The 26,663-nt window shown below is 47.6% G+C and overlaps 1 protein-coding gene across 2 annotated transcripts; it reads left to right on the top strand.

Moving 5' to 3' along the window:
• LOC131586178 (uncharacterized) lies at positions 1-26,663 on the top strand. Of its 2 annotated transcripts, XR_009279104.1 has the most exons (3): positions 1-66; positions 13,409-17,225; positions 26,520-26,663. XR_009279104.1 is itself a non-coding variant. In XM_058853036.1 (2 exons), exon 2 carries the CDS (start codon positions 13,883-13,885, stop codon positions 15,821-15,823), a length of 1,941 nt encoding a protein of 646 aa, XP_058709019.1. In that variant the 5' UTR covers positions 1-66; positions 13,409-13,882; the 3' UTR covers positions 15,824-17,355. The 2 variants fall into 2 exon arrangements, 1 of the variants encoding a protein (XP_058709019.1); XM_058853036.1 differs by lacking the exon at positions 26,520-26,663 and having other exon boundaries at positions 13,409-17,355.

Raw genomic sequence — 26,663 nt, 5'->3', positions numbered from 1 at the left:
GCGGCAGCAGTGGCCGGAGCCCGGTGAGGCGGCGGCGGAGCTCGGAGGCGGCCCCGGCCATGGCAGGTGGGAGCCGCGCTCGGTTCTGCCGGGGCTCGGGGCTCGGTGCGGGCGGAGGGGGCGGCGAAGGGCTGTGACGGGTTGTGCCGTGGCCGGCCCGTGTTGGCCCTGGGCTGAGGGCGCTGCGGGAGCGGCTGCCCGCGGTCTCCTTCCCGCTGCGGCTTCGGCAGGAGGTGGTGGCGGAGCAGCGCTGGCTCGTCCCGCTTCGTGTCGGGAGGCCGGAGGTGTCTGCACTGTGCCCGGGGTTGGGCGGGAAAATTCCCGGCGCCAGAGGTTTGTGTGGCCAAAGGAGCCAGAGGAGTGGTGTGCAAGTGACTTTATTGCTGCCCAAAGGGAGAGGCCATGGGGCATTTGCCATGCGCTCTCTCCAGTTGCTGGGGAACGCAGCCCCGTTTTTGTTCTAATTTTCCCGGCCGCATGTCCCTCTCCCTTTTCCCACTGGCGGAGGTGCTTGGAAGGTTCAGACTTCCCGATTCGCCTACTCCATGTCCCGGTAAATAAGTATCCTCTTTGTATAACATCCGATATTGATTACTCTGTTAAGTCTTTTTTTTTTTTTTCTGTAAGTTCAGGATTTTAGCGGGACTTTATCTGAGCAGCGGTCCTTGTCAATTAGTAACATTTTCTGAAACTGTTGCTTTTGCTCATTGCTTCCGTATATACAAGTCCCTGGCCCTATCTGCAAGCAGATCACTCACTGACTGTTTTTTCTTCCTGGGTCTTCTTTGATTTTGGGATTGCTCTCAGTGACCTCATTCGCTGTCCTTTTGTTTCTGGCTCAGGAGGCCTGGCTGCCCCCTGCATCCCCTTGCTCAGCTGCTGAATGATCTGCACTCAGCAAGGTGTTGTGCATGGTGAAAAGATGAGAGTTGCTGAAGAACGTAAGAGGAGAAACAGCATTTGTTTAACCCAAGGTCTGCCAGGGAAACATGGAGATGTGTTCCACTGCCATCTGTTCCATGTTTGGACCAGTACACGGGCTGCTTTCTTAGGTCCTTGTTATCTGTTTCACTGCTTTTCCTTTGTGATCTATTTGCCAATAGCAGTTTGAGTCATTTAACTTTCCACAAACCCCTCCTTTTCCTGATAAAAGATAATCTGATCCCATCCCACGGTGAAATGTTGTGTTCCTCATCTGGGTGGATTGGTGGGCAGGAAGGTCAGGAGCTGGAACTGTCTGGTTGGGTATTGTTTTGAGGACATCCTGTAATCTAATTATGCCATGGATAAATTAGTTCCCTGGTATCTGATATGAATTTGTTAGGGTTCCCTGGGGCTGGTCCATGGTGTTGCAGGATTTGTTCTGGTGGCCATTCATCTTTTCCCCCTTTTTGGGTGCTCCCTCCAGGCAGGGCTGCATCAGTTGACTCCTTTTCTCTAATTAAAGCATCAAGTACTTGGATTCCCAGCTGATTTCCCTGAACTTGTGACAGGAGAAACAGACCTCTGCAGTGGTCTGATACATGCTATATAACATAGACAGTGACAGCACAGGTTGGAGAGTGGAGAGGGATGATTCCTTCCACTTGTTTTAGTGAAGTTTTCACAACATTCTCCATTTGCTGTTTCCAGCTTAACCAATTTCTGCTGCAGAGTGAGGTATCCTCACTGTGGGCTCTGCCTTTAGCTGTGCAAATTCCCCTTGTGCCAGAAGGCAGAGCTTGGGTTGAGGGGCAGAGGGAATCAGCCCAATTCTGTGTTGCGGAATAATGACTTTGCAATTAAAATTGTAAAGCCAGAATGTTTTATTTCCTGCTGGGAGGCATAGGGGATTCTCCACCATACATGAATGCCCGGTGGAGACAAGCTTCAGCTTTAAATACACACTGATCCGACCAGCCCACACCTCCCTGCCTGCCCATTCCCCGGCCATTCTCTGCCTTCTCACTTTTAATATTTTAATGAGTCTTGTGTGGTGCTGCACCTCCAGTTGGTCTCATGGGCAGAGAGTTTTGTGATGAAGTCAAGACATCTTCCTCAGTGTTTGCTGATTGAGCCCCGTCTCTGGGCAGGTGCAGTGGAGGCTCAGCTAACTCCTGGGTCAGTTTGTCCTGGTCAAAACCAGGAGTCTGGTTCTTGCTGGCTTCTTAAGCCACAGGTTCTGCTTTTTTGGGCTTTCACAATACCTAAGTCTTGCTTCACTGAGTTTTCACAATATACATCTTACCTTTATGGTCTTCGCCTAGCAACTAAATTCCTTTGTGTTCTGTTACAAGTTGTTTCTACCTTTTACAAAATTGTTAAATAAGCTGTATTTTTGTTTCCTCTTGTCAGGAAAATTAATCCACAAACGCCAGAGGTTTATGTCCAAAAAGGAGACAGAGGAGTCCTTTTACTTTATTCGAATAAAGGGAGAGGCCATGGGGCATTCCCCTGGGGTCTGTCAAATTTTTGGAGGGCGCAGCCTCCTTTTTATCCTAACTCCTGGCTGCTTGTTCCCTTCTCTCTTTCCCCAGAGGCTGAGGTACTTGAGAGATACAGACTTCCCAGAATGCCTGATACCTGCGATGTCTTCCCCCCACCCCCAATGCATAATCCCTTCTTAATTCTTAACTTTTATGGAATTCATAGTGTTCTTTCAGTGCCTCTTTCATCTTTTAGTGGAATCCATCCCATTGTTTCTGTTGTCTCTCACTGATAGCTGCCTCTTATCAGCAGACCCACAGCTTATTTGTAAAGACAAACCCGTCATTCCTCTCTTTCTCTACCTGCTTAAGCACATTACCGGTTTCTGAGATTCTGAATTTTCATATATATATGCGTTTCCTGTATCAGTTCCTCCCCCAGCCAAGAAGCCCCTGGTGCAGGGTCCACACTTTGCCCCAGTAGTGTTAATTTGCATTTCTAAAGCTCCTCTCCTGGCTGCCTGGAAGGAAGCTTGTCTTCCAGGGCACCATCCTGTGACTCACATGTTGCCCCCTCCAAAAGCTAGGGTTTTGGTGATTTTTTTGAATAGTGTTCTATTAACTGTTTACCAGTTAAAGGATCATCTTTAAAGCTCTTCCCATTTTGCAATTGCAGCTTAAAGGTGAACACTGCAAAACCCATACCAAAATTTTTCAATTTCTAACAGTCACACAAACACATGGACAAAGAGTCTAAAGCAATGAACATTTTTTCTACTTCTTCTCCTAAGAATGAAAATTGATTCTTACACCCCTGGCCCAAACCGAACTGGCAATATAAAAGTAGGATTATAAAGAAAAAACATTCTAATGGTGTAATCTTGCCACCTGAACTGTGGGAAGAGCAAAAGCTCTCCAACAACATAAAATTAAGGCATTACTTTATTCTGGCCAGGATCTGCAACAGAAATAATTTCATCCACACAGCAACACCAGTGTCCAGGCAGACCCGCAGCTGCCAGCGTTCCCCACCTGGAGCCCACCTGCACCACCCCTGGGCCCCAGTGCCCCCTGCAAGGGAAACTTGGGGAAAGGGGAGTGCCAAGGCCAGGCCCCCCTGTGCTGAGCAGCTGCAGCCGGGAGCGAGTGCGGATGGAAGCAGCCAAGAGCCTAGTGCTGCCCCAGGATGAGCTGGCCCAGCTGCATCCCTGCCCCTGCAGAGGGATGCTGTGGGACTGGGGTGGGAAGAGGGAGACGGCAGTGGGTGCTGGGCCTGGGGGCAGGAGGGGAAGGGAAGGGATAGCAGGGTTGAAGAACAAAATGGTCAACCAGTGATCATGGGAGGAGAAGGTGTGATTGTGCAGGAGAAGGAGGAACGGGAGCAGGAGTGTGAGGAAGAGTAGGGACACAGGAGGAGGAGGAAGAGCAGAAAGAGGCAGCACCACAAGGTTCCAGCCCTCCCTGTATCTGCAGCCCCCCCAGCCCCAGGAGTCTTGCCCCCCCCACATGCAGCAGGTGACCGGGGAGGTGGATCCATGATTTTCACAGAGCTGAATCTTGGTGTTTCTGAGCTTTATTGGGCTAAATGTTGGTGCTTTGATTTTTTTGCACAGGCTGAATCTTTCAATTTTGGAAGAGATTTTTTTCTGAATCTTGATATTTGGTGAGTTTCTGATCTGTGTCTTGATGTTTGGAGGATGTTTGGACTGAATCTCGGTGGTTTGGAGGTTCTTACAGACACAAGATGCCCAATGACTTCCTGAGATGAACTTGGACAAGGAGGAGCCCCCAGACCAAGGCGCTCTCCTCTTTTTTCCTCCAGACCAGGATTTTTTATTCCCAAGGAGTGGCTGGGTGGAAGAGGAGGAAAATCCTTGGACATGCCAGATGATGAGGGGCTGCAAACCCAGCCCAGGGAGCTGTAGGGAGGAAATGTCCCTCCTGGTCTAGGAAGGTGTCTGGAGATCCAGCCAGAGCTCAGAGCTGGGGGAGAAGGCTCAGGCCGGGCAGAAGCACCAGAAGTGCTTGGAATGTGGGAAGGGTTTCAGCTACAGCTCCAAAATGATCCAGCACCAGGTGATCCACACTGGGGAAAAACCCTATGAGTGTGGAGAATGTGGGATGAGCTTCAGCCAGAAGGGCCACCTGATGCAGCATTAGAGGATCTGCAATGGGGGAGAGCCGTATGAGAGTGGGGAATGTGGGAAGAGCTTCAGAGAAAGCTGGGCCCTGATCAGGCACCAGGTGATCCGTACAGGGGAACAACCCTGTACCTCCTTGGAATGTGGGAAGAGCTATGGGTGGAGCTCTGACCTGAGAAAACACCAGTGCATCCACACTGGGGAGAGGCCCTATGAGTGTTCTGAGTGTGGGAAGAGCTTCACCCAGAGCTTTCACTTGACCCAACACCAATAGAGGCACCAGTAAGGGAAGCCCTGCAGAAAGTGTGGGAAGAGCTTTGTGCGCTGCTCCAGCACCATTCCTCATGGAAGGATCAGCGTTGGATGATCCCCAGTGACCTCCGTTGGGCAGAGCCCTGGTGATCCGTGGTCCTGGTGATCTGTGTTGGGAAGACACCTGGCTGGAGGCTCCACATCTTCCTGGCTCTCTGTTGGCACGTGGATGAACGCAGGGGCAGGAATATCCATCAGGACACTGACTGAGAATGGGAATTCCTTGGAGAGAGCATATTTGTTGATTTTTCAATGCCAGAAAACCTTTTTCATTCAATCCTGTCTTCTGGTGGCATCAAGGAATACTGGATGGTCTTGGAGGACTATTCCAACCTCGGTGGTTGCACAGTTTTGATTTCCTATTGCCCAAGGGTGTTTTCCTCAGCTAAATGTTGATGGATCAGGGCAAAGACTGAGATTTTGGAGACAGTGGGGTGGAAACCCCTCCAAAAAGGGTTCTTCCCTCCCACCCAATGTGAGGAAAAAGATGCAACTTTGGGGGTTTAAATAAACTAGGATGTTTATTAAGGGAAAAAGACAAAGGGGAAGAAGGGATAATGGGTGAGGGAGAAAAAAAGAGAAGAAATTAAAAAAAGTCCCAGGTCTGAAGATTGAGGAATCCTCTGGCCGAACCGGCGTTTTTGGTCCCAAAGCAAGAACTCAGCGGCACTGCAGTGAATGCAGCTAATCTGCATTCAAATTTATATAAAAAGTCTCTAAAAGAGATGTAGACCGGAGTCTGCAGTGTCGGGTCCTCAGCTGCAGCTAATCCACAGTTAAAGGGCAGTTCTTCAAACTTCACAGGTCCTTTTATAATCTCTGTCCCCTCAGTTTATTGCTGGCAGTCCCACCCCTATAGCTGTTGTTGATTGGTGCTGGTAACATCTTCTCCTCCAACAGTTTGCTGTCGTTGGGGTAACTGAGGTTTTGGAGGGAAAGTTCCTCATTAGTATTCACCGTTGCTGTGGTGTCAAGTTACAAGTCTTCTGAGGCAGGTTCAAAATTCTTTGTAAAATGCTGCTGGTGAGGGGATTTGCTTTGAAAACCTCAAAAGTAACAAACTTAAAAGAGATTATTAAACTTACAAGCAATGCATCAATAGCAACAAGCAAATGAGTAAGGGACTACAAAAATAGGGATAATGCTTATGACAGTTAAACATTCAATTGGAACACACAAAAAAACCACAACCAGTACCATTCTACAATGAACAACTTCTAAACAACAACAACAACAAACTATTCCACATGCAAAAGCCAATCTAAGGTTTTCTAGATGACACCCAAGCATGGGGATCCTCAGCCGCCACAGACACGGAAATCCTTTTGGCCTTGATTTGCCTCTCATTTCTCTTCATCCTTTGAAAACACCTGAAATTGGGGTAAAAATAAAGACAATGAACTAAGAATGAGTGGGGGCATTGAGGGACATAGACACTGTGGGACATAGACATGGCCAGCGACATGTGGGGACATGGCCATGGCCGGTGCCGGGGGGGAACTTGCAGGAGCTGTGGGGGATGCTGGGTTTGAGGGAGTTGAGGGTTCCTGGCAGGGACTTGGGGCTTGCTGAGGGCTTTAGGGAGCCCAGGCTGAGCAGCTGCAGCTGCGCTGGGAGCCCCTGGCAGAGGTTCTGGGGCAGCTGCTCAAGGACCCCCCTGCCCTGGAGCCCCAGCTGGGCATTGGGCTCCTGGAAGGGAAGGAAAGTCCTTGTGCCCAGGGGAGAAATCCCAGCACCCCCAGGGTGTGGAGGGCAGCTGAGAGGCCACACCAGGGAGGGGAAAGCCAGACAGAGCTGTCCCCCTCCAAAGCTGCACCCTAAAAATCCCCAAACTTGAGGATTTCTCCCAGGAAAGAGCTGCCAGGAGGTGCCAGAATTGAGTGAAAGGGCGGATGGGATCCCCAGACTGAGGAGGAGGGGCCTGGAACCCCCAGACCCAAGCACTGGCAACAGGGCTGGGGAGTGAGAGGATGATTGAAAGGGGGCAAAAGAGTGGGGAAACAGAGGGGGCTGGGATCCCCCAAATTGGGTTGGTACGAATCCCATTCCTCTTCCTTCTTTATCCCTCCTCCTTGTCCTCTCCGGCTCTTCTCCCTTTCCTTCCTCTGCCCTCCTCTTCCTCCATTCCTTGTCCTGCTCCCCACCCCGTCCCAGCACCCGCCCTTGTCCCCTCCTTTTCCCATCGAAGTCGCATCCCACAGGAGGAGCCAGGATGGAGCCCCGGGGCAGGTCGGGCTGGGGCAGCACTGGGCTCTTGGCCCAGACTGGGTGCTCCCCATGCGCTCCCTCCCCAAATTTCCCTGGCGGCCTTGCGGGGTCCTGGCGCTTTTGGGGTTTGCTGGGTGCCATGCTGGGGTTCAGGTGCCTCCCAAGGACCCCCAGAGCTGGGTGACACAGGTGGGGACACATGTTCTGCTCCCCTCCCCCCAATCACGGCCCCCCTGCACAATCTCCCCAAGTCCCTCCCCACTGCCCCCATAAATGGGACTAGGGAGAACTGGGAAGCTTTATTGGGAACACTGGGAGCAGCATGGTGGGGGCAAAGTGACAGCGGGGCTGGGGGGACACACGACCCCCTCCCAAAATCATCACGGGTACAGAGCAGGGGGCCTGGCTGGGCCCAAGGCCATGGGGAGCAGCTGCGGCCGCCGGTGGCTCAGGAACTCTGTGGGTAGAGAAAAGGGGGTGACACTGGGCTGGGGGCCCCAGGGGAGCACACATACTCAGGGGGAGGCCCCCCCCCAACCTTCTTGTGCAGGCAAAAGCTGAGCCCCAGCACCAGGAACACAAAGCCCAATATGGAGTCCCCAATCCCTGTCAGCTTCTTGCTGCAGCCGGGGTCCAGCAGCATCTCTGGGGGGTCTGCAGGGGTCATGACCCCCCAAACCTCTCACAGACACTCCAAGCACCCTCCCAGTTGCCCCCAGCGCACCCAGGACCCCCTGAAACCTCCTCTCAGTCCCTTCCCAGTGTGAAAAACAAGGTTCACATATTTTTTATAGAATTTAAAAGTTTAATAAAAAGACAATTAGGAGATAAAAATAAAGTATACAGATATGGCTGGGTGTCTCTGCATTCAGCCAAGAGAGTACCCCTTACTAACAAGGGATTGTCCCTTAATAACAGAATCCTACTACATATCCATAAATTCTCATACATATTCATACATTTTTCTTAGGATCTTTGGTGTTCTTCTGTTTAGTTTTCTCTTGCCCCCTTCCCAATAGATCAATCTTCTTGGCGCCATTGAGATTTACATTCCCTGATACCAGAAATGCAATAAATTCCTCCCGCAGAGTTCTGGTCACTGCTGTCTTCATCTGGATAAGATAGTTTATGAATGCAGGGGTTCTCTAGCTATTTTTTCTTAGTCTTTGGGTTATACAAACAAAAGCAGTTTTTATTTTAATACTATGCCATAGCCTAACATATATGTATTATACTACTATTTCTAAGTTTCCTCAATAACAGAAATAAAGAAAACTATATTAATACAACAAAATTTTTCATTCTTATACACATAACATTCATTTTAATGTTTGTGAAAAGCCAACAATGTGATATGTATCTATAACACCAGCCTCCCCAGGATCCACCAAAGCCCCTCCTGTTCCTCTCAGGATCCCACAGCCCCCTCCCAGTTGCCCCCCCACTGCCCCACGACCCCCAAACCCTCTCCCAGTCCCACCGGGACTCACCATGACCCCTCCCAGACTCTTCCAAGCACAAAGAGCCTCATCCGAACCTTTGCTTTTCCAGCCCCAGTCTCCTTCCAGCCCCTCCTGGCTCACGCAGATCCCTCCCAGTTACACCCAGCACCCCCAAAATCCCTCCCTGTTTCCACCAGGATCCCCAGAATGTCATCCCACCCTCCCCAATATCCTTCAAACCCCTTCTCAGCCATTCTAGGCACCTGACTCCCTTTCCCAGTTTAAACCAGTCTCTCTCAAACTCCCTCCCAGTTACACCCAGCAGACCCCAATCCCCTCCCAGGCTCCCCGGGGCCTCCCCCGCTGCCCCCGGCGCTGTGGGGGCCGGGCCGTGCCCCAGTGCCGGCTCAGGGGGTGCTCCAGGCTGACGTGCTCCACCTGGAAGCTGGAGCTGAACCCGCATTGCCGGGGGCAGTTTCCAGCAGCACCGGGAGCTGCTGGGTCCAGTCCTCGTTGGGGTCATGGCAGTGGCCACCACGTGCCCCGAGAGCTCCTGCTGGCCCTGGGATCAGCTCCGCTGGATCTCAGCAGGGTAGAAATCCATCTCGGAGCAGAGCAGGCGGCCGGGGCCGGGCTGGGAGTTAAAGGGCACCAGGGAGATGGAAACGGTGGGGGCACTGGGAGAGAGCGGGGACACACTGGGATCAGCTGGGGGGGGGGCAGTGGGAGGGAGAGGACAGGAGCAGTTTGGTATTGAGAGGGACTGGGAATGGACTGGCAGGGAGTGGGAATGGACTTGGGTGGCACTGAAAGAGATGGGAGTGGATGTGGGGCCACTGGATAAGAGCGTGGAGGTCTGGGAGGGAAGTGAGAATGAACTGGGAATACACTGGAAGTGGAATGGGAACGGGCTAAGAAGGAGTGGAGGGACTCTGGGGCCTCTGGGCGGGACTGTGGTGGCGCTGGAGGGGACTGTGGTGGCACTGCGAGGGACTGTGAATGAAGCGCAGGGCACTGGGAGGCCGGGTCCAGCGCGGGCACTCGGCTCTGGGGATCTGCCTGGCAACTGATGAGTCATCCGAGACCCGCGCTCTGATTGGCTGACGGGCGTCAAATCCACGCAGGGGTCGAGATGGACAGGCGGGGTCGCTGGGAGTGACTGGGACAGACTGGGAGAGCCACGGGAGCCACTGGGAGGGACAAGAGGCCCCGAGCATGGACACAAGGAAGGCTGAGGGCTCTGGGGCGATTCCCAGGGAGGTTTTGAGGGACATGGCCGGGCCCCTCTCTGTGCCCTGCGAGCAGCGGCCCGGACAGAAAAATTCAGGAGCAGGAGGAGGTGTTTCTTAAGATTGATTTTAATCCTCATTCTCCTGTACTGATTTGCTCAGTCCTAAGTTCAGTTCATTTCCCCATGTTGGGCTGTTGCGCCCGTGATGGTGATCCTTGAGTGACCTCTCCCTGCACTTGTCCCAACCCACAAGGACTTGGATTTGTTTTGTTTCAGTGGAATTAATGGTGATTTGGGGGGAGCTAGAGCAAAGCAGCTGGAAACCACAGTGGGCTTGACAGGGACTGAACCAGGACAGGAGTTGGGGCTGCCTCGAGTGAGCTCTCACAATGTGAACCTTTGTGGGGTCTTTCTAAAGGAATTTTGTTGAATTTTTACATTTATTATTAAAAAGCAGAGTCACAAGTGGAGCTCTGCTTTCAGCTTGAAATGAGGGAATGGAACGTGGGTGCTGGGACTTTGGTAACCTCAAGTTGTTCCTTGATACTCGGACGCTTCAGCTTTGGCAATGTGACGCCCTTCAAAAGCAAGGTCTCTGCCGCTCATTGGTTTCTGGCTCAGAGCCAGGCCACAGTGTCACAGCGCTCTTCTGGATTCCTTGAGGCCCCATAGTGTCACTGTGGCCCCTTGGCTGCATGAGGCCACTGTGTGGTGCAGAGTGCCACAATGTTCTCCTTGGTTGTGCAGTGTCACCATGGACCCCTGGTCACACCAGGTCCTGCAGTGTCACAATGGGCCCTTGATTCCATGAGGCTCCAGTATCACAAAGGCCCCTTGGTTCCTTTTGGCCCCACAGCACCACAATGGACCCCTGGTTCTATGGGGCTGCACAGGGTCACTGTGGTCCTGTCAGTTCCGTGAGGCCCCGCAGTGTCACAAGGGCCCCTTGCTTCCCCAGAGTGTCCCAATGATCACAGAATGGCAGAATCCAATTGGTTGGAAAAGACCTTTGAGATCATCAAGCCCAAGCAATGCCCTCATACCACCCTGTCACCCAGACTGTGCCACTAAGTGCCACTGGAGAGGGACAGTGACTCTGTCACCTCCTGCCGGCCAGCCCATTCCAATTCCCAATCAGCGTTTTTGGGAAGAATTTCTTCCTATTGTCCAGCCTAAACCTGGTGTCCTAGGGTCATTTTATGATACTAGTATCCCCAGTCGTCCGGTTTATGTTATATATTAAGTTCTGCACCGTTAAGACTGGCTCTGAGAGCAAAGAGGGGGAAAGAAGAAGCTGCAGTTTGTGTTAAAGGAAAACATCACTCCCACACATCCCGCACCTGGACTGTGGTGTCTGCAGCACAGACACACTGCAGGACAGAGCTTCTCTCTGGCTTTTAGTTAGTTTTAGCTAGCTGCAGCAGAGGAGTTCCCTAGACCTTTTTTATCTTTTTTTTTCCTGCATCTGTGCAAACCTGTTTTAGACTGAGAAACACCCAGCCAAACCCCGGGAGCTCACGCCTGTGACCCACCGGGGCCTGGGCCTCGGCACTTTCCAGCACCAGAAAAACTGATAAAAACCTTAGCAAGCCGAGCTATACCACATAAAAAAGACTTTTCTTCCTACATTTACCATCCCATCAAACAGCGAAAAGTTTTATTATTTAATATTATTGAATTTCTATTAAATAAACAGCTTTTTCCACTTCTCTCCAAGGAAATTTTTTTCTTTCCCGGACGAGTTGGGGAGGAGGGGTCATTTGAATTTTTTTCCCTGGGGAAACCCCCATTTGGAGTTTTTCTCCCAAATTTACCCTAAACTAGGACAAATACAGTTCTTGGTGCTCAACGTGTGGCGAGAGAATTTGGAAAAACCTGTGCTGATTACTGATTGTATTTTGGTTGTACTTACTCTGTATTGAGATAAAGCAGGCAGTAGGCATGTTGTTTGGATACATAATATCTCTCGGGGTGAAAGCATTCATGTGGATCTGGTCCCTAGAATTTTTTGAGGTTTTAATTCCTGTCTTTTCCCTCTTTTACAGTAGAGGGGCACGGATTAGAATAATTATTGTGCTGGGCTTGGTGATAATTATTTATAGGAAGTTCATAAAACTACTGAAGTTTCTGTCAGGTATGTTTGGCTTATGGTTTCTTCGTCCGACCCTGCCTCCCAGTCCCAGTAGCACATTTTGGGAGTTCATTAGTAATTGCACCCAGTTTGTTAGAGGAAGAGCAGGGGATGAGGCTTTTCAGCCTTTTCTTTCCTTCTTCTCCTTTGAATCTGTTATGTTCCTCTTTGAAAATAAAAAAACAGTTTCCCCTGAGTGTTAAGGATACCATTTTCCTGGTCACTTTCCTTGTAGTTCAGCTGTTAAGCTTCCTCTATATTGTCTGCAACTTCTCTAGAATGAGGACTGAGATATCCAGAGGAGCCAACGAGACCCCTGTCCCAGAAGTAGACTCAGGTGCAGGAAATCCTGAGTAGTGTAAAGAATGAGAGAGAATGAGCCGGACTCTGAAGAAATTTTCTGATCCCCCAGCCTGGGAATTTTCACGTGAACAAATTCAGAACCCAGATGAAGTAAAGAAATATCTGGAAGAAAATTGCTATGATGATTCTAAGAAGAAAAATATCATTGCAATAAGCTGGGCCCTAGAGTATGCTTATCGCACGCTGCTAGATACTGTAGGGCAGGGAGATAAATCAGCAGCTACCCCAGTCACTCCGGCTGCAGCCAGGCCAGCAGCCAAACCAGACAGTGAGCCTAAGCCAGCAGCCAAACCAGACAGTGAGCCTAAGCCAGTGTCTGTTGCTCCTACCATGAGAGGCATGAAATTCAAAATCAAAATCCATCAGCCAGTAAATGATGATAATGGCGATGCGGGGGAAGGACCCTCAAGACCAGCAACTGACCAAAAATCAGAAGGCACTGGTGAGCCCTTGTCCCTGAAGGACCTTCATGGCCTGAGAAAGGATTACACTTGATGACCTAATGAATCTATAATTAGTTGGTTAGTCCGTCTGTGGGATGCTGCAGGTGAGGCTACAGTTCTGGATGGCACTGAAGCGAGGCATCTGGGATCCCTGTCACACGATCTGGTTATCGACCAAGGGATGATGAGGGGGGCTGACCCTTACAGTCTCTGGGAACGGGTCCTGAGAAGTGTGGCACAAAGATATCTGTGTGCAGACAATCTCTATATACAGCAAACTCATTAGAAGACTATAGAACAAGGGATTCAGTGCTTGAGAGAAATAGCAATAGTAGAGATTGTCTTTGTGGGTGACTTAGGTACTAGAAATCCAGACTTGGTACCATGTACATCTGTGATGTGGCAAAAACTTGTTCGACTTGAGCCACAAGAATAAGCTTCTGCTTTTGCAATTGTCCTGGGGTGACTTTATGATACTGGTATCCCCAATCGTCTGGTTTATGTTATATATTAAGTTCTACACCTTTAAGACTGGCTCTGAGAGCAAGAGAGGGGGAAGAAGAAGCCGCAGTTTGTGTTAAAGAAAAACATCACTCCCACACATCTCGCTCCTGGACTGTGGTGTCTGCAGCACGGACAGACAGTGGGACAGAGCTTCTCTCTGGCTTTTAGTTAGTTTTAGCTAGCTGAGGCAGAGGAGTTCCCTGGACCTTTGTTTTCTCCTTTTCTTAGATCTGTGCAAGCCTGCTCTGGACTGAACACCCAGCCAAACCCCGGGAGCTCATGCCTGTGGCCCACCTGGGCCTGGGCCTCGGTACTTTCCAGCGCCGGAGGAACTGATAAGAAACTGAGCAAGCCGAGCTACACCACATGAAAAGGACTTTTCTTCCTAGACTTGCCATCCCATCGAACAGCAAGAGGTTTTATTATTTAATATTATTCAAATTTCTGTTAAATAAACAGCTTTTTCCACTTCTCTCCAAGGAATTTTATTTTTTTTTCCCTTTCCCAGACCAGTTGGTAGGGAGGGGCATTTCCCTGGGGAAATCCCCATTTGGAGTTTTCCTCCCTAATTTGCCCTAAACTAGGACAAATACAGTTTTTGGCGCCCAGTGCGGGGCAAGAGAAAGTGGAAAAACCTGTACTGATTGTTGGTTGTATTTTTGGTTGTATTTATTCTGTATTGGGATAAAGCAGTCAGTAGCCATGTTGTTTGGATACATAATATCTCTCGGGGTGGAGGCCTTCATGTGGATCTGGTCCCTAGAATTGTTTGAGGTTTTAATACCTGTCTTTGCCCTCTTTCACAGTAGAGAGGCACGGATTAGAATGGTTATTGTGCTGGGCTTGGTGATAATGATTTATAGGAAATTCATAGAACGACTGAAGTTTCTGTCAGGTATGTTTGGCTTATGGTTTCTTCGCCCGACTCTGCCTCCCAGTCCCAGTTGCACATTTTGGGAGTTCATTAGTAATTGTACCCAGTTTGTTAGAGGAAGAGCAGGGGATGAGGCTTTTCAGCCTTTTCTTTCCTTCTTCTCCTTTGAATCTGTTATGTTCCTCTTTGAGAATATCCAGTTTCCCCTGAGTGTTAAGGATACCACATTCCTGGTCACTTTCCTTGTAGTTCAGCTGTTAAGCTTCCTCTATATGGTCTGCAACTTCTCTAGAATGAGGGCTGAGATATCCAGAGGAGCCAACGAGACCCCTGTCCCAGAAGTAGACTCAGGTGTGAGAAATCCTGAGTGGTGTAGAGAATGGGAGAGAATTGGCCGAACTCTGAAGGAATTTTCTGATCCCCCAGCCTGGGAATTTTCACGTGAACAAATTCAGAACCCAGATGAAGTAGGGAAATATCTGGAAGAGTATTGCTGTGATGATTCTAAGAAGAAAAATATCATTGCAATAAGCTGGGCCCTAGCGTATGCTTATCGCACGCTGCTAGATACTGTAAGGCAGGCAGATAAATCAGCAGCTACCCCAGTCACTCCGGCTGCAGCCAAGCCAGCAGCCAAACCAGACAGTGAGCCTAAGCCAGCAGCCAAACCAGACAGTGAGCCTAAGCCAGCAGCCAAACCAGACAGTGAGCCTAAGCCAGTGGCCAAACCGGACAGTGAGCCTAAGCCAGTGGCCAAACCGGACAGTGAGCCTAAGCCAGTGTCTGTTGCTCCTACCACGAGAGGTATGAAATTCAAAACCAAAACCGATCGGCCAGTAGATGATGATAATGGCGATGCGGGGGAAGGACCCTCAAGACCAGCAACTGATCAAAAATCAGAAGGCACTGGTGAACCTTTCTCCCTGAAGGACCTTCATGGCCTGAGAAAAGATTACACTCGACGACCTGATGAATCTATAATTAGTTGGTTAGTCCGTCTGTGGGATGCTGCAGGTGAGGCTACAGTTCTGGATGGCACTGAAGCGAGGCATCTGGGATCCCTGTCACACGATCCGGTTATCGATCAAGAAGTGATGAGGGGAGCTGACCCTTATAGTCTCTGGGAACGGGTCCTGAGAAGTGTGGCACAAAGATATCTGTGTGCAGACGATCTCTATATACAGCAAACTTGTTGGAAAACCATAGAACAAGGGATTCAGCACTTGAGAGAAATGGCAATAGCAGAGATTGTCTTTGTGGGTGACTTAGGTACTAGAAATCCAGACTTGGTGCCATGTACATCTGTGATGTGGCAAAAACTTGTTCGACTTGAGCCACAAGAATACGCTTCTGCTTTAGCAACAATTGCAGCTGTGGAAACACGTATGCAAAACTTCCAAGACAAAATAGAGGAGAATCTCAAGAAACTCAGGGAGGACCTTCTTCCAGTCTCGGCAGTACAGACCAGGAGCCCTGGTACTCAACGCAGAAGTTCCCCAGATAGAGAGAAATGGCTACGAGCTGATCTGTGGTTTTTCCTACGTGACTCTGGAGAAAACATGAAAAGATGGGATGGAAAATCTACTGCTGCTCTGGCAAAACGGGTGCATGAATTAGAAGACAGCAAGACTCAGGAGGGATACTCCACCAAAAAGAAAGCTGCTCCAGTAGCCTGTAGTCAAACTGACAAGTATGATGATGACATGTCTGATTCTCTTGAAGGAACCTCCAAGACATATACCCAAGGAAAGAAGGATAACAAGGCTTAGAGGGGCCCTGCCTCTAGCCAGGTAGAGGCTAGGGAAAACCGTGTCTTTTGGACTGTGTGGATTCGTTGGCCTGGCACATCAGAACCACGAAAATATGAGGCCTTGGTTGACACTGGTGCACAGTGCACCCTAATCCCATCAAGATATGTAGGGGCAGAATCTGTTTCTATTGCTGGTGTGACAGGGGGATCACAGGACTTTACTTTAGTAGAAGCTGATGTGAGCCTGACTGGAAATGAGTGGTAGAAGCCACAACTGGATGGTTGGAAACTTACCCTGTGCCTCATGCCACTGCCCGGAACACCATCCTGGGACTTGAAAAGCAGGCCCTTTGGAGGCATGGCACCCCTGAGAGGATTGAATCAGACAATGGGACTCATTTAAAGAATAACCTTATAAACACCTGGGCTAGGGAACATGGCATTGAGTGGGTGTATCATATCCCCTACCATGCACGTGCTGCAGGGAAAGTGGAGAGGTACAATGGACTGCTAAAGACTACCTTGAAAGCGTTGGGTGGGGGATCTTTCAAAAATTGGGAGCAGCATCTAGCAAAGGCCACCTGGATAGTTAACACCCGAGGTTCCACCAACTGAGCAGGCCCAGCCCAATCCGAGGCCCTGAATATAGTAGATGGAGACAAAGTCCCAGCGGTACATCTCAGAGGTTTGTTAGGAAAGACAGTTTGGATCAATTCTTCTTTGAGTGCAGGCAAACCCATTCGTGGAGTTGTTTTTGCTCAGGGACCGGGTTGCACATGGTGGATAATGCGGAAAGATGGAACAACACAATGTGTACCTCAGAGAGATCTCATGGTTGGGTGAAGATCATGAATGAATGCCCTTGTCTGTATATAATGTATGTGTTGTAGAGTTAAAATATATATATATATTAATTTTGATAATAAGTTGACGATATGGGGATAAGGGGTGGAATGTCCTGGGGTGACTTTATGATACTGGTATCCCCAATCGTCTGGTTTATGTTATATATTAAGTTCTGCACCTTTAAGACTGGCTCTGAGAGCAAGAGAGGGGGAAGAAGAAGCCGCAGTTTGTGTTAAAGAAAAACATCACTCCCACACATCTCGCTCCTGGACTGTGGTGTCTGCAGCACGGACAGACAGCGGGACAGAGCTTCTCTCTGGCTTTTAGTTAGTTTTAGCTAGCTGAGGCAGAGGAGTTCCCTGGACCTTTGTTTTCTCCTTTTCTTAGATCTGTGCAAGCCTGCTCTGGACTGAACACCCAGCCAAACCCCGGGAGCTCACGCCTGTGGCCCACCGGGGCCTGGGCCTTGGCACTTTCCAGCGCCGGAGGAACTGATAAGAAACTGAGCAAGCCGAGCTACACCACATGAAAAGGACTTTTCTTCCTAGACTTGCCATCCCATCGAACAGCAAGAGGTTTTATTATTTAATATTATTCAAATTTCTGTTAAATAAACAGCTTTTTCCACTTCTCTCCAAGGAATTTTATTTTTTTTTCCCTTTCCCAGACCAGTTGGTAGGGAGGGGCATTTCCCTGGGGAAATCCCCATTTGGAGTTTTCCTCCCTAATTTGCCCTAAACTATGACAGCAATAATGAAGCGGGATGACAGAGAGGAGACCGTGCTGGGTATGGCGAAGAAGCATGGCCCCAAACAGGCAACAATTGCAGTTATGGGAACACGCATGCAAAACTTCCACGACAAAACAGAAGAAAATTTCAAGAAACTCAAGGAAGACTGCCGCGGCGGCGGAAAGCCCAGAGCACCACGACTTCTCCAGAAGCAGCCTTGAGAAAGGCTAGCCCGAAGCGCATGTGAGCAGCTTCGAGCAGTCGAGTGATTCCAGCTCAGCTCAGTAATAGTATAGTGATTTCAGCTCAACTCAGCTCAGTTCAGTTCGGCAGCGGCGGCGGCAGGCAACACAGGAAGCAGGGACGAGATAGCTCGTCCAGCGTTCCACCGAGGCACAAGCCTTTATTCAGGCAAAGCTTCGGCAAAGGGTGCCGGTAACAGCGAATCTCCCGAACAGAGGAAAACCCGGGATATTTATGGGGAAGGAGAGGGGCGGGGGGAAGCCCGAGATACCTGTATCGGGGTGGGACAGCAGGGGGGAACACCAATGAAACACAACAGTTTAACATAACTAACTCAAAGACCCCTGGGAGCGACATTGTGTCACTCTTACAGAGAAGTATCTCCTCTCCAGGGGAGGGCCAGTATCTCGGGCCCAGCGGGCTCCTCCGTACCCACAACTCCCACTTCTTTATTTATTAAAAAGGCATCCCCTAGAGAGTTAGCTGATAGCTTCTTAAAACATGAAAACATACTCAGGAAGATAATAACAACTAGGAAAACCCAAACAAAAAAAAGAAATATTTTTGAGGAGGGAGGCAACCCATCCTTTGAGCCCTTAGCTCTCAAAAAGGTCCTCAAGCCACTGGGGCTCCTTTTCAGTCTGGAGTTCCTGGACCGGACCGCATGTTGGGGTCTCTGGATGACGGCGTGGATGCCTTCACTGGGGCTGAGGAGGTCAAAGAGCACAGTCCGTTAAATTCCTCGCAGCCATGTCCATGGGCCAGGAGCAAAAGGTCTAGAGGGTTGGTGGCACTGCCTGTGGACAAGCACATGTGGTCTTGTTGGAGTGTCTTTGCGAGGGTGATCCACACGTTCTCCTGGGGCTGTGCTACTAGCCAGGCATCCACAGCTGATGTTTTCAGGAGCATCCAGATAATCAGGAACATCCGGAACTCAAGGATGGTTTTGCTCTCCATTTTCTACAACAGGACATAAAAGATTAGCTCTAATTTTTGGAGGGGGGGGGAGCTATTTTCTTTCTCCCTTTCCTCTCCCATCTCCCCCCTCTTTAAAAAAAAACCAACAAAAAACCAAACAATTATAAGCAAGGTTATTCTGTGTATTGGGGACACATGACCTGACACCACCAGCAGCACAGAGGTGCATTTTGGTGTAAACTGGCAATTTGGGCTGGGCAACGAGGGCAAGAAGGGGAAGGGGGAGGGAGTTAAGAAGATTTGCGTACTGTCACGGTGTCAGGCGTGACGTTGGCAGTCGTCTCGTTGCGGCCCTGGTAGCAGGACAGTTTGGCCTCTGTCTGGTTGTTGGTCTGGTGGCAGGTCGGTTCTGTGGACTCCGAGGACGTCTCCGTTTCCAGGCTGCAGTGGGCTGCTGTTTTTCTGGACCTGTGTGGGTCTCAGGAGACTTTGAAAGTTCTGAATCTGGTGCAGGGTTTGTAGGACTTAAATAAGGTTTTACATTTTTCCCTGGGAGCCACTTAGGTCCTGATGGTGTGGACACACACGCATACCCTCTACTCCTGGTAATCAGTGGGAAGGGTCCCGATACCAGTTGTGATTCAGGATCCTTGATCAGCACTGGTGGCTTCTCTGTGAGTTTGGCATGAGTTGAGTTAGAGAAGTGCAGTATTACAGGGGGGTCAGGCTCTGTAGCTGAGCAATTTAGAAAGTTCATGACATATAGAGCCTTACAGAGCCTCTCAATGGGAGGAATGATCCCATTCCCGGGGTTCTTCCCCGCTGGTAATCAAGGAGTCTTTTTAGGTTTTGATGGGTTCTTTCTACTATTGATTGCCCTGTAGGGGAATGAGGAATGCCCGTGGTGTGTTTCACCCCCCACTCATTGAAAAAGTCTCTTAATTTGTGAGAGGTGTAAGCAGGTCCATTGTCTGTTTTAATTTGTTCTGGGACTCCTACGCAGCAATCTGTGCCCCTGTCCTGTCTCTCTTCATTATTACCAGAAAGGCAAGTATTTTCTGGGACAGAGCAGAGTTCCCCGCCCGTGTGGCTTCCCTCTGCACCTCAGCCCAGTGATCTTCATACTCAGAATCTGAATAAGAAAATTCACTGCTCTCATCTCCTAGTGGAGATGGGGGGTGCTTGGTAGCAGCACGGGGCCGGCTCAGGTGTCTAGAGCTGGCCCTTTTGTGGCTGCGTGGGGAAGCGGGGGTGGCCCCGCTCCGGCCGGAGCCGTCCCGACCTCCGGGGCACAGGGACCCTGGAGCGGGCGCGCCGCTGGGGACGGGGCCCCGGCACAAAGGGACAGGAGCGGGGTCCGCGATGGGGAGGGGTTTCCCAATGAATAGGGGAGGGCCCGACGCGGTTACACCCAAAGACGCAGTGGGGGGGGAGGAGCTGCAGGACGCGGCAGGAAGAGAAGGGGTGAAGGCGGGAAAGTGGCCATTTTGGGCATCGAGGGCGGGAAAACCGGGGTGGGAGTGGGACAAAATGGCGGGGCTGGCCACGCTGCCGGCGCCATCTGTGCTAACGCTAGGAACTGGGAGGGACACAACCGGGTGTGAGGGCATAGGAGAGAGAGTAGAGGAAAGACCCAGAGCGGCATGGCCATTGCCACCCTGGTATGGGTAGAGAGACAGTGGGAAGCTGTCAGGGAGTCGGCAGCAGCTCTGTGCCTGGGGGCAACGTCCACCCGCCGACCGGCTCTCAGATAGGGAAAGGGATTCAGGGACACCTGGAGGGGCTGACGGGGTTGGGGGGTTTAACTGGGGACCCAAAACTCCCTCTTCTTTTTTTCCCTCTTTTTCCAATGAGAAAATAATATTTTGAAACACAGGAAAAAACTTTGCAACAGAAAAATCCCCTTTAGCTTGAACTGTATATAACTTTCTCCCCACATTATCCCAAAAAATTCCTGATTTAGCAGAGTCTGAATTAATCTTAAAATGCTTAAAAACCCAATGAATAAATCTTTTTAAATCCCCTTTAGAAAACTTAAAATTTCCCGCTTTTAAGGTAGTTACAGCTTGGATATAAAAGTCCCTCTCAGGTGGGGTCAGCCTCAATACAGAGGACTCATTCCCCATCCTTTTTCACTCCCCACCCAGCAGTAAAACAGCAAAAAAAAAAGAAAAAAAGCCCGAAGAAAAAACCTTTCACGGGATACACTTACAATTTCTCTTCGGCAGATGCCGGCGGGCGAAAACAAAGCTGCTGGGTGGGTGGTCACCTGGCGGCCGGTCCTCAGGGGCTTTCCCTTGCCCCAGATGGTCAGCGAGGGTCCCGGTCGCAGCCTCTTGGATCGCTTCTTGCTAGAACGCAAGCAAGCTTCCTCGAGGGGCAGCGGCTCCAACGGCGGCTCGCCTCGCAGCTAAAGGTGCAGGCGGACGCTTCTTCAGGGCTTCTTCAAAGCTCCACGGTCGGGCGCCACTTGCCGCGGCGACGGAAAGCCCGGAACACCGCAACTTCTCCAGAAGCAGCCTTGAGAAAGGCTAGCCCGAAGCGCATGTGAGCAGCTTCGAGCAGTTGAGTGATTCCAGCTCAGCTCAGTAATAGTATAGTGATTTCAGCTCAGCTCAGCTTAGCTCAGCTTGGCAGCAGCAGCGGCAGGCAACACAGGAAGCAGGGACGAGACAGCTGGTCCAGCGTTCCACTAAGGCAAAACCTTTTATTCAGGCAAAGCTTCGGCAAAGGGTGCTGGTAACAGCGAATCTCTCGAACAGAGGAAAACCTGGGATATTTATGGGGAAGGAGAGGGGCGGGGAGAAGCCCGAGATACCTGTATCGGGGTGGGACAGCAGGGGGGAACACCAATGAAACACAACAGTTTAACATAACTAACTCAAAGACCCCTGGGAGCGACATTGTGTCGCTCTTACAGTGAAGTATCTCCTCTCCAGGGGAGGGCCAGTATCTCGGGCCCAGCGGGCTCCTCCGTACCCACATGCTTCATCTGAAAAACAAACCCCAGAAAATTTCAGGACTAAAGGTTTTTTAATTCTTTGCCTTCAGTCATATATTCACACTTCCATCTGACTATATTGATATTATTAATGCCCTGCAATTCCTGTATTCTGTGGCATCTCAGCACACAATTCCTCCTCTACATATGGAGGAAGGAGAAGACTTTTGCACTACTTCTTTCTTTCCCACAAACCTTATCCCATGAGAAACTGAGGCTGCTTTTAAGCTTCACCTGTCCCATCTCTTTCCCAAGAAGATGTTTTGCCACCCAAAGCCACAGACCTGATACAGTTCTCTGCTCCCAGTCTTGGCCATCATGGTGCTTCTAAAGAGACTTCATGAACTCCCTCTAATCTTCACTGGAATAACAGGTCCTTTGAGTCAGGTCCTGCATTAAATTAGATTTGACATCAGTGACGGGCGCCAGACATCTCTGCTGGTTGTACCAGCACTCCTGGTGATGTGCTGATAGAAAGTGAAGGAATGAAGTGCCTTATGCAGCAATTTGTGGATGAACTTAGAAAATATCAGGATGCTAGAAGAGAGAAGGTTTTACTTACCCTGCTGTGTTCTTCCTCTCAAGAGATCTGACAGCAATTGAAAGGAGCATGTGGGCATCCAATATAACACAGAAAAGAATGTAAGCACATTGATGCTTTGATGAAAGTTTGTTCCTCAATTATTTTGCATTGTAGAGCATTGAACTGCCTTACACTGCTGACAGGATAGATATATCAGATAGTTAGGAATCTTTTATTATTTGCAGGTTTCCTGTCACAAAGTTGGAATGAGATATTGATGTGTGATTAACTGAAAGTGAAGTGGCAACTACTGTGATTTTACAAGTTCTCTTTAATGTTTACCACACAGCTGCAAGATCAATTACTGTATTGTGGTGTCTCAGAAGCATTTCTGGCCAGGATTGCCAAGGCTTCCCTATGGTTGTTAAACCTGTGGTGTCCAAATAAAAGGATCTGTTTAATGAGATCCTTGAGAAAGATCAATAGAAGGCCTCCAGTACAACTTCATGGGCTATGGATATTTTAAATTCTGCTATTATGGGGAAAACCAGCTAACTCCATAAGCCAGGACTCATCCTTCACACTTTTCTTCACCTTTATCTACTCAGTATAAAAAGGAGAGCTTTCTCTACACAGTGAGTGTTTTCAGTGAGAAATTCAAGATTAAGCACATCTAATTCTGTTGCTTCATTTATGAGATTAATTCCTATTTATTTTGACCAACACATTCACATATGCAAATGTCTTGACCAAGTCTTTGCATCAGAAATACTTTTGTTTCTTAGCAAGTCAAAATGTTTCTAGTCACTCTTATGCCTTTTGATCAGTCTATGGCATCTATTCTTTACAAAAAATATGAAAAAAAAAAAAAGAGAATGTGGTATGTCTTGGTGATGACCTCAAAAATAATAATAAAAAAATCCATACTGTTTCTCATAAAATTTCAGGAATCTCTAGGCTGTAGTAAGTACATACAGAAGACTCATCTAATTCCTTCACTATTTTTAGGCATTGCACTCTTGAGGGAACATGATTTTCCCAGAAATGTGGTAAACATGTGACAGTCATTATCTGTTAATAGCTTCTTTGCATTGTAAAGCAACTTCAGGAGGTAACTAAAAACAAGACATTGCCATATTTTATATCACTATCCAGGTAGGTCTTGGGTCAATGGCTTATTTGGTGTATAAAAATCATGTGGTTTGTTTGTTAAGGCATCTTCTTGGACCATTGAACTTTGGTAAGGAATCTGTGCAATGAAGACTCTGAGCCAACCTGTAACCATCTTTCTCTGCAATCATCTGGACTTATTTCCAATGCATCCAGAGATTTAGTTGCCCATGTAGAATATAGTTTCAGCTATAGCACAGCTATTTATCCTTAAGTAGACTTAAGGTAAGTAGACTTACCTGAAGTCTACTACAGAGCACAACGCAGAAATGGAATTTTCAGGGTAGGGTGCTTCTCACTGGGTAAATGTGTTGTAGGAAAACTTGCTATGAGGTAGCTAAAATGCTGCTCCTGATATAATTAGTATTTGTTTGCCTAGAGCTCAGACCTTGCTGGTGGTATTGATTAAAAATATCTGTATAATAAGTATACAGTATTGATATAAAGTATCTGTAGATGATAACTGTGATTTATAAGGCTGCCACAAAGACATCCATTCACACTTCACTAAGTGTGATTCGTTAAAGATAGCTGGTGTTGGGTTTTTTTAACAGTTGTACTTAACAAATCTTGTCATTGTCTCAAAACCTTTCCCTGTGTCAGACTTCACAGGAGGTGTTGTATCTTAACCCTATATCAGTATTTAAGGCAGCAGTATCATTCTTGAAATAGAATATTATGTAAAACTCAGAAGAGATTTTAACTTTGTTACTTAGCAAGATTTTCAAGGCTTGATATTCCTCTAACTGAGCACCTACAGCTGGTCAGGAGAGAAGAAGGGAGAACAACAAGCTCAATTTAAACAGGAGAAGCTATTCTGTCTTTAATACTTCTGTCTCAAATCCAGGGTTTGTTCCTTACATTTCTGGGCACTGAATTTTCACATTAATTGTAGTCATCAATAGGTGGGTTTGCCCGATCCAAAGTGCTTGTGATTTTTATCTTGGAAACTTGGCATTACTTCAGCTGATTTGTGTTGTACATCCCATTAACCAGAATGTACAAGAAAAAGGTTTTGTTCATTTAATTATGTAAATATTTGTTCTAGTTGATTGCACTTCGAGGTTTTTGCTTATGCCAGTCTTGAAGTCCCACTATGCTCTAGGGAGGTCCTATGATGTTTTACATATTTGAATTTTTTAGTATGCTTGCAGTTTTTATAGAAGTAAACAGCAAATGTATTTTTAACATATTTTGCCTTTCATAATAAAACTAGAAAGGAGAAGTTATAGTGAATGCTCAGACTTTCAGCTCATTAAAAGGCTTTTCAGCTCTCTTAGAAGACCTGGACATGTAGAGAAAAAGGTGTCACATGTTTAGCAGTGCTGATTACCAATTAAAGAACTCAGATTTCACACAGTCACTGAATTTGTAACCATACATTTGTTATAAGTTTTTTTGAAGATGTGTGAAGTTCAGACAAAAGCCTATGCCATTTTTTCACTCTGTGTTTCACTTTCAGTGATTGGGGGTAACTATTATTGTCATTTGCTTCTGGCCAAAAAATAGCAAATTCTCTGGAGTATTTTTGTAACTGTTTCTGAAAAGAACCATGATTTTAGAATGTTACCTTTGTAGAAAACAAAGCAAACCTTAAAAAACTTCTCCTACCTCAGGATGTTTATGTTTTTGCTAACAGCTCGCAAACAGAATTTTAGAGACTGATTGACATCATGACCCATTTTTATATCATTACACACACACACTATTGTCTTTTTTTACTTAAAGTTATGTTTGCATATAGGAGGCAGTAATGTAACCATAGATAGTTTTTTCTTCCCTTGTATACCAGGTCTTTTTTTATTTTATTTTATTTTTTTTTATTTGTAGAATGAAGTCTTCCCATGAATAACAAAATACAAGATCAAAAGTGGATAGAATTGCTTTTAGATACTGGGAAATGTGAACATGCAAAGCAAAATTCAGAACTCTTAAAAAACATGAGTAGCATTAATCATATTAAAACTCTTCTAAAAATACCAGAGAAAAATAAAAAAAAGAGTGCATTAATAAGAAATGAAGGCAATGTTAAAGGGCATCCTTATCCTGAGTCACCAGTGCAGAGAGACTAATCAAACCTTCCAGCAGCATGGCATTGATAGATATTGGGCATAGGATGTCTCATTCCACTGGCACCCTGGCAAACTACCAACACGAGATCTGAAGCGATAGGGGGATTATGAGCAATGGAGCTTGCAATGGAAATAAATGGAATGTCTCTATCCTTGCCTATGGCTCTGGTTTCTACTAAAAAACTTTGGCTTTATATATTTCTGTTATCCATACCTTTCATATTTACTTCGTGGATACCTTAAAACACAGCATTTCAGTTACCTTTCATTTATTGTGAATTTTTTTGTTCCCTCTTCCCGCCACACTCCCAGTAGTGTAATCTTCCTTTCCACTAGAGCATAGGAAATTCAAAGAACATTTTTGTGGATCACTTTATTCAAGAGTGACAGTAAGTCCTGTTACTCCCTGACAGCTCCTGTGCACAGATGTACTGCTGCATAATAGAAGCTTTACTATTAATATAGTTTTGTAAATTGAAGTGAAATATATACTCATAGGATTCTGTTCCATAGATGAAAGCCATGCTGTTAGAATCAATATAATTCAATGATGTTTTTCTCCCTTTACATTACATATTATGGAGGTTGATATACGTCCATTTAAAAATAGAGAAACTGCTTAGGCAAAATCACCAAACTTTTGTTTCCCTGGCCAGGTAAGACCAGCATAAGGTTCTACTGTAAAATAACACGAGTTATAAACAAAAGTTTTCATTTGGTACACCAGAGAGATATGCACAAAGGCATTAATCAAATAACAAATTTCCTGCAGGCTTAGTGATAGATGAAAACATTCCAAATGAATAGCAGACACATCTTTAAGTGTGTATATACACATAGAAGTACATTTAGGCTTAAAATAGAAGTAAAAAAATAAGTAAAAAAATATACCTTCTATGTCTTGCCTGGCTATCACTTTTGGCTCTTACTTAGCTTTCTACTTTTATCTTTTCATAGTTTCAGCATCTGGGTTCCTGTGGAAGAGAGCCTTTTTTCCTGTCATGGTGTTAGATAGGCTCATTCTGTTGTGTACATTGATCCCCAGATTCTGTTTGGTTTCTTTGGCTTTGGCTTCTGCCTCACTCTATTTTAATTCATTTTGCAACCTCACATCATTATATTTAATAAACAACTTTGAAGATTGGTTAAATAACACCAAGAGATGAAAACCTAAGTAATTCTAGTTACTATTGTTCAACCTCTTTTCTATAGGCATTAAAATTCAAAGTTCTGATAAAAAATAAAAAAGTTGGAACAATTGAGGAAGGTCTGCTCAGGATGGATGCTGAATATGGTGGTGAGACAGAGGAACTGAGTGACTCTGAATCTGAGTCTGAGGATGACGACGCAGATGAC

Source organism: Poecile atricapillus, chromosome 18 (assembly GCF_030490865.1).
Source record: "Poecile atricapillus isolate bPoeAtr1 chromosome 18, bPoeAtr1.hap1, whole genome shotgun sequence".
In the NCBI taxonomy this organism is placed as follows: Eukaryota; Metazoa; Chordata; class Aves; order Passeriformes; family Paridae; genus Poecile; species Poecile atricapillus.
This window is presented reverse-complemented; position numbering and strand designations above follow the sequence as displayed.

What these genes read in the sequence shown, in the direction of transcription:
- LOC131586178 (XM_058853036.1), top strand. Translation starts at nt 13,883, where the DNA reads ATGTTGTTTGGATACATAATATCTCTCGGGGTGGAGGCCTTCATGTGG.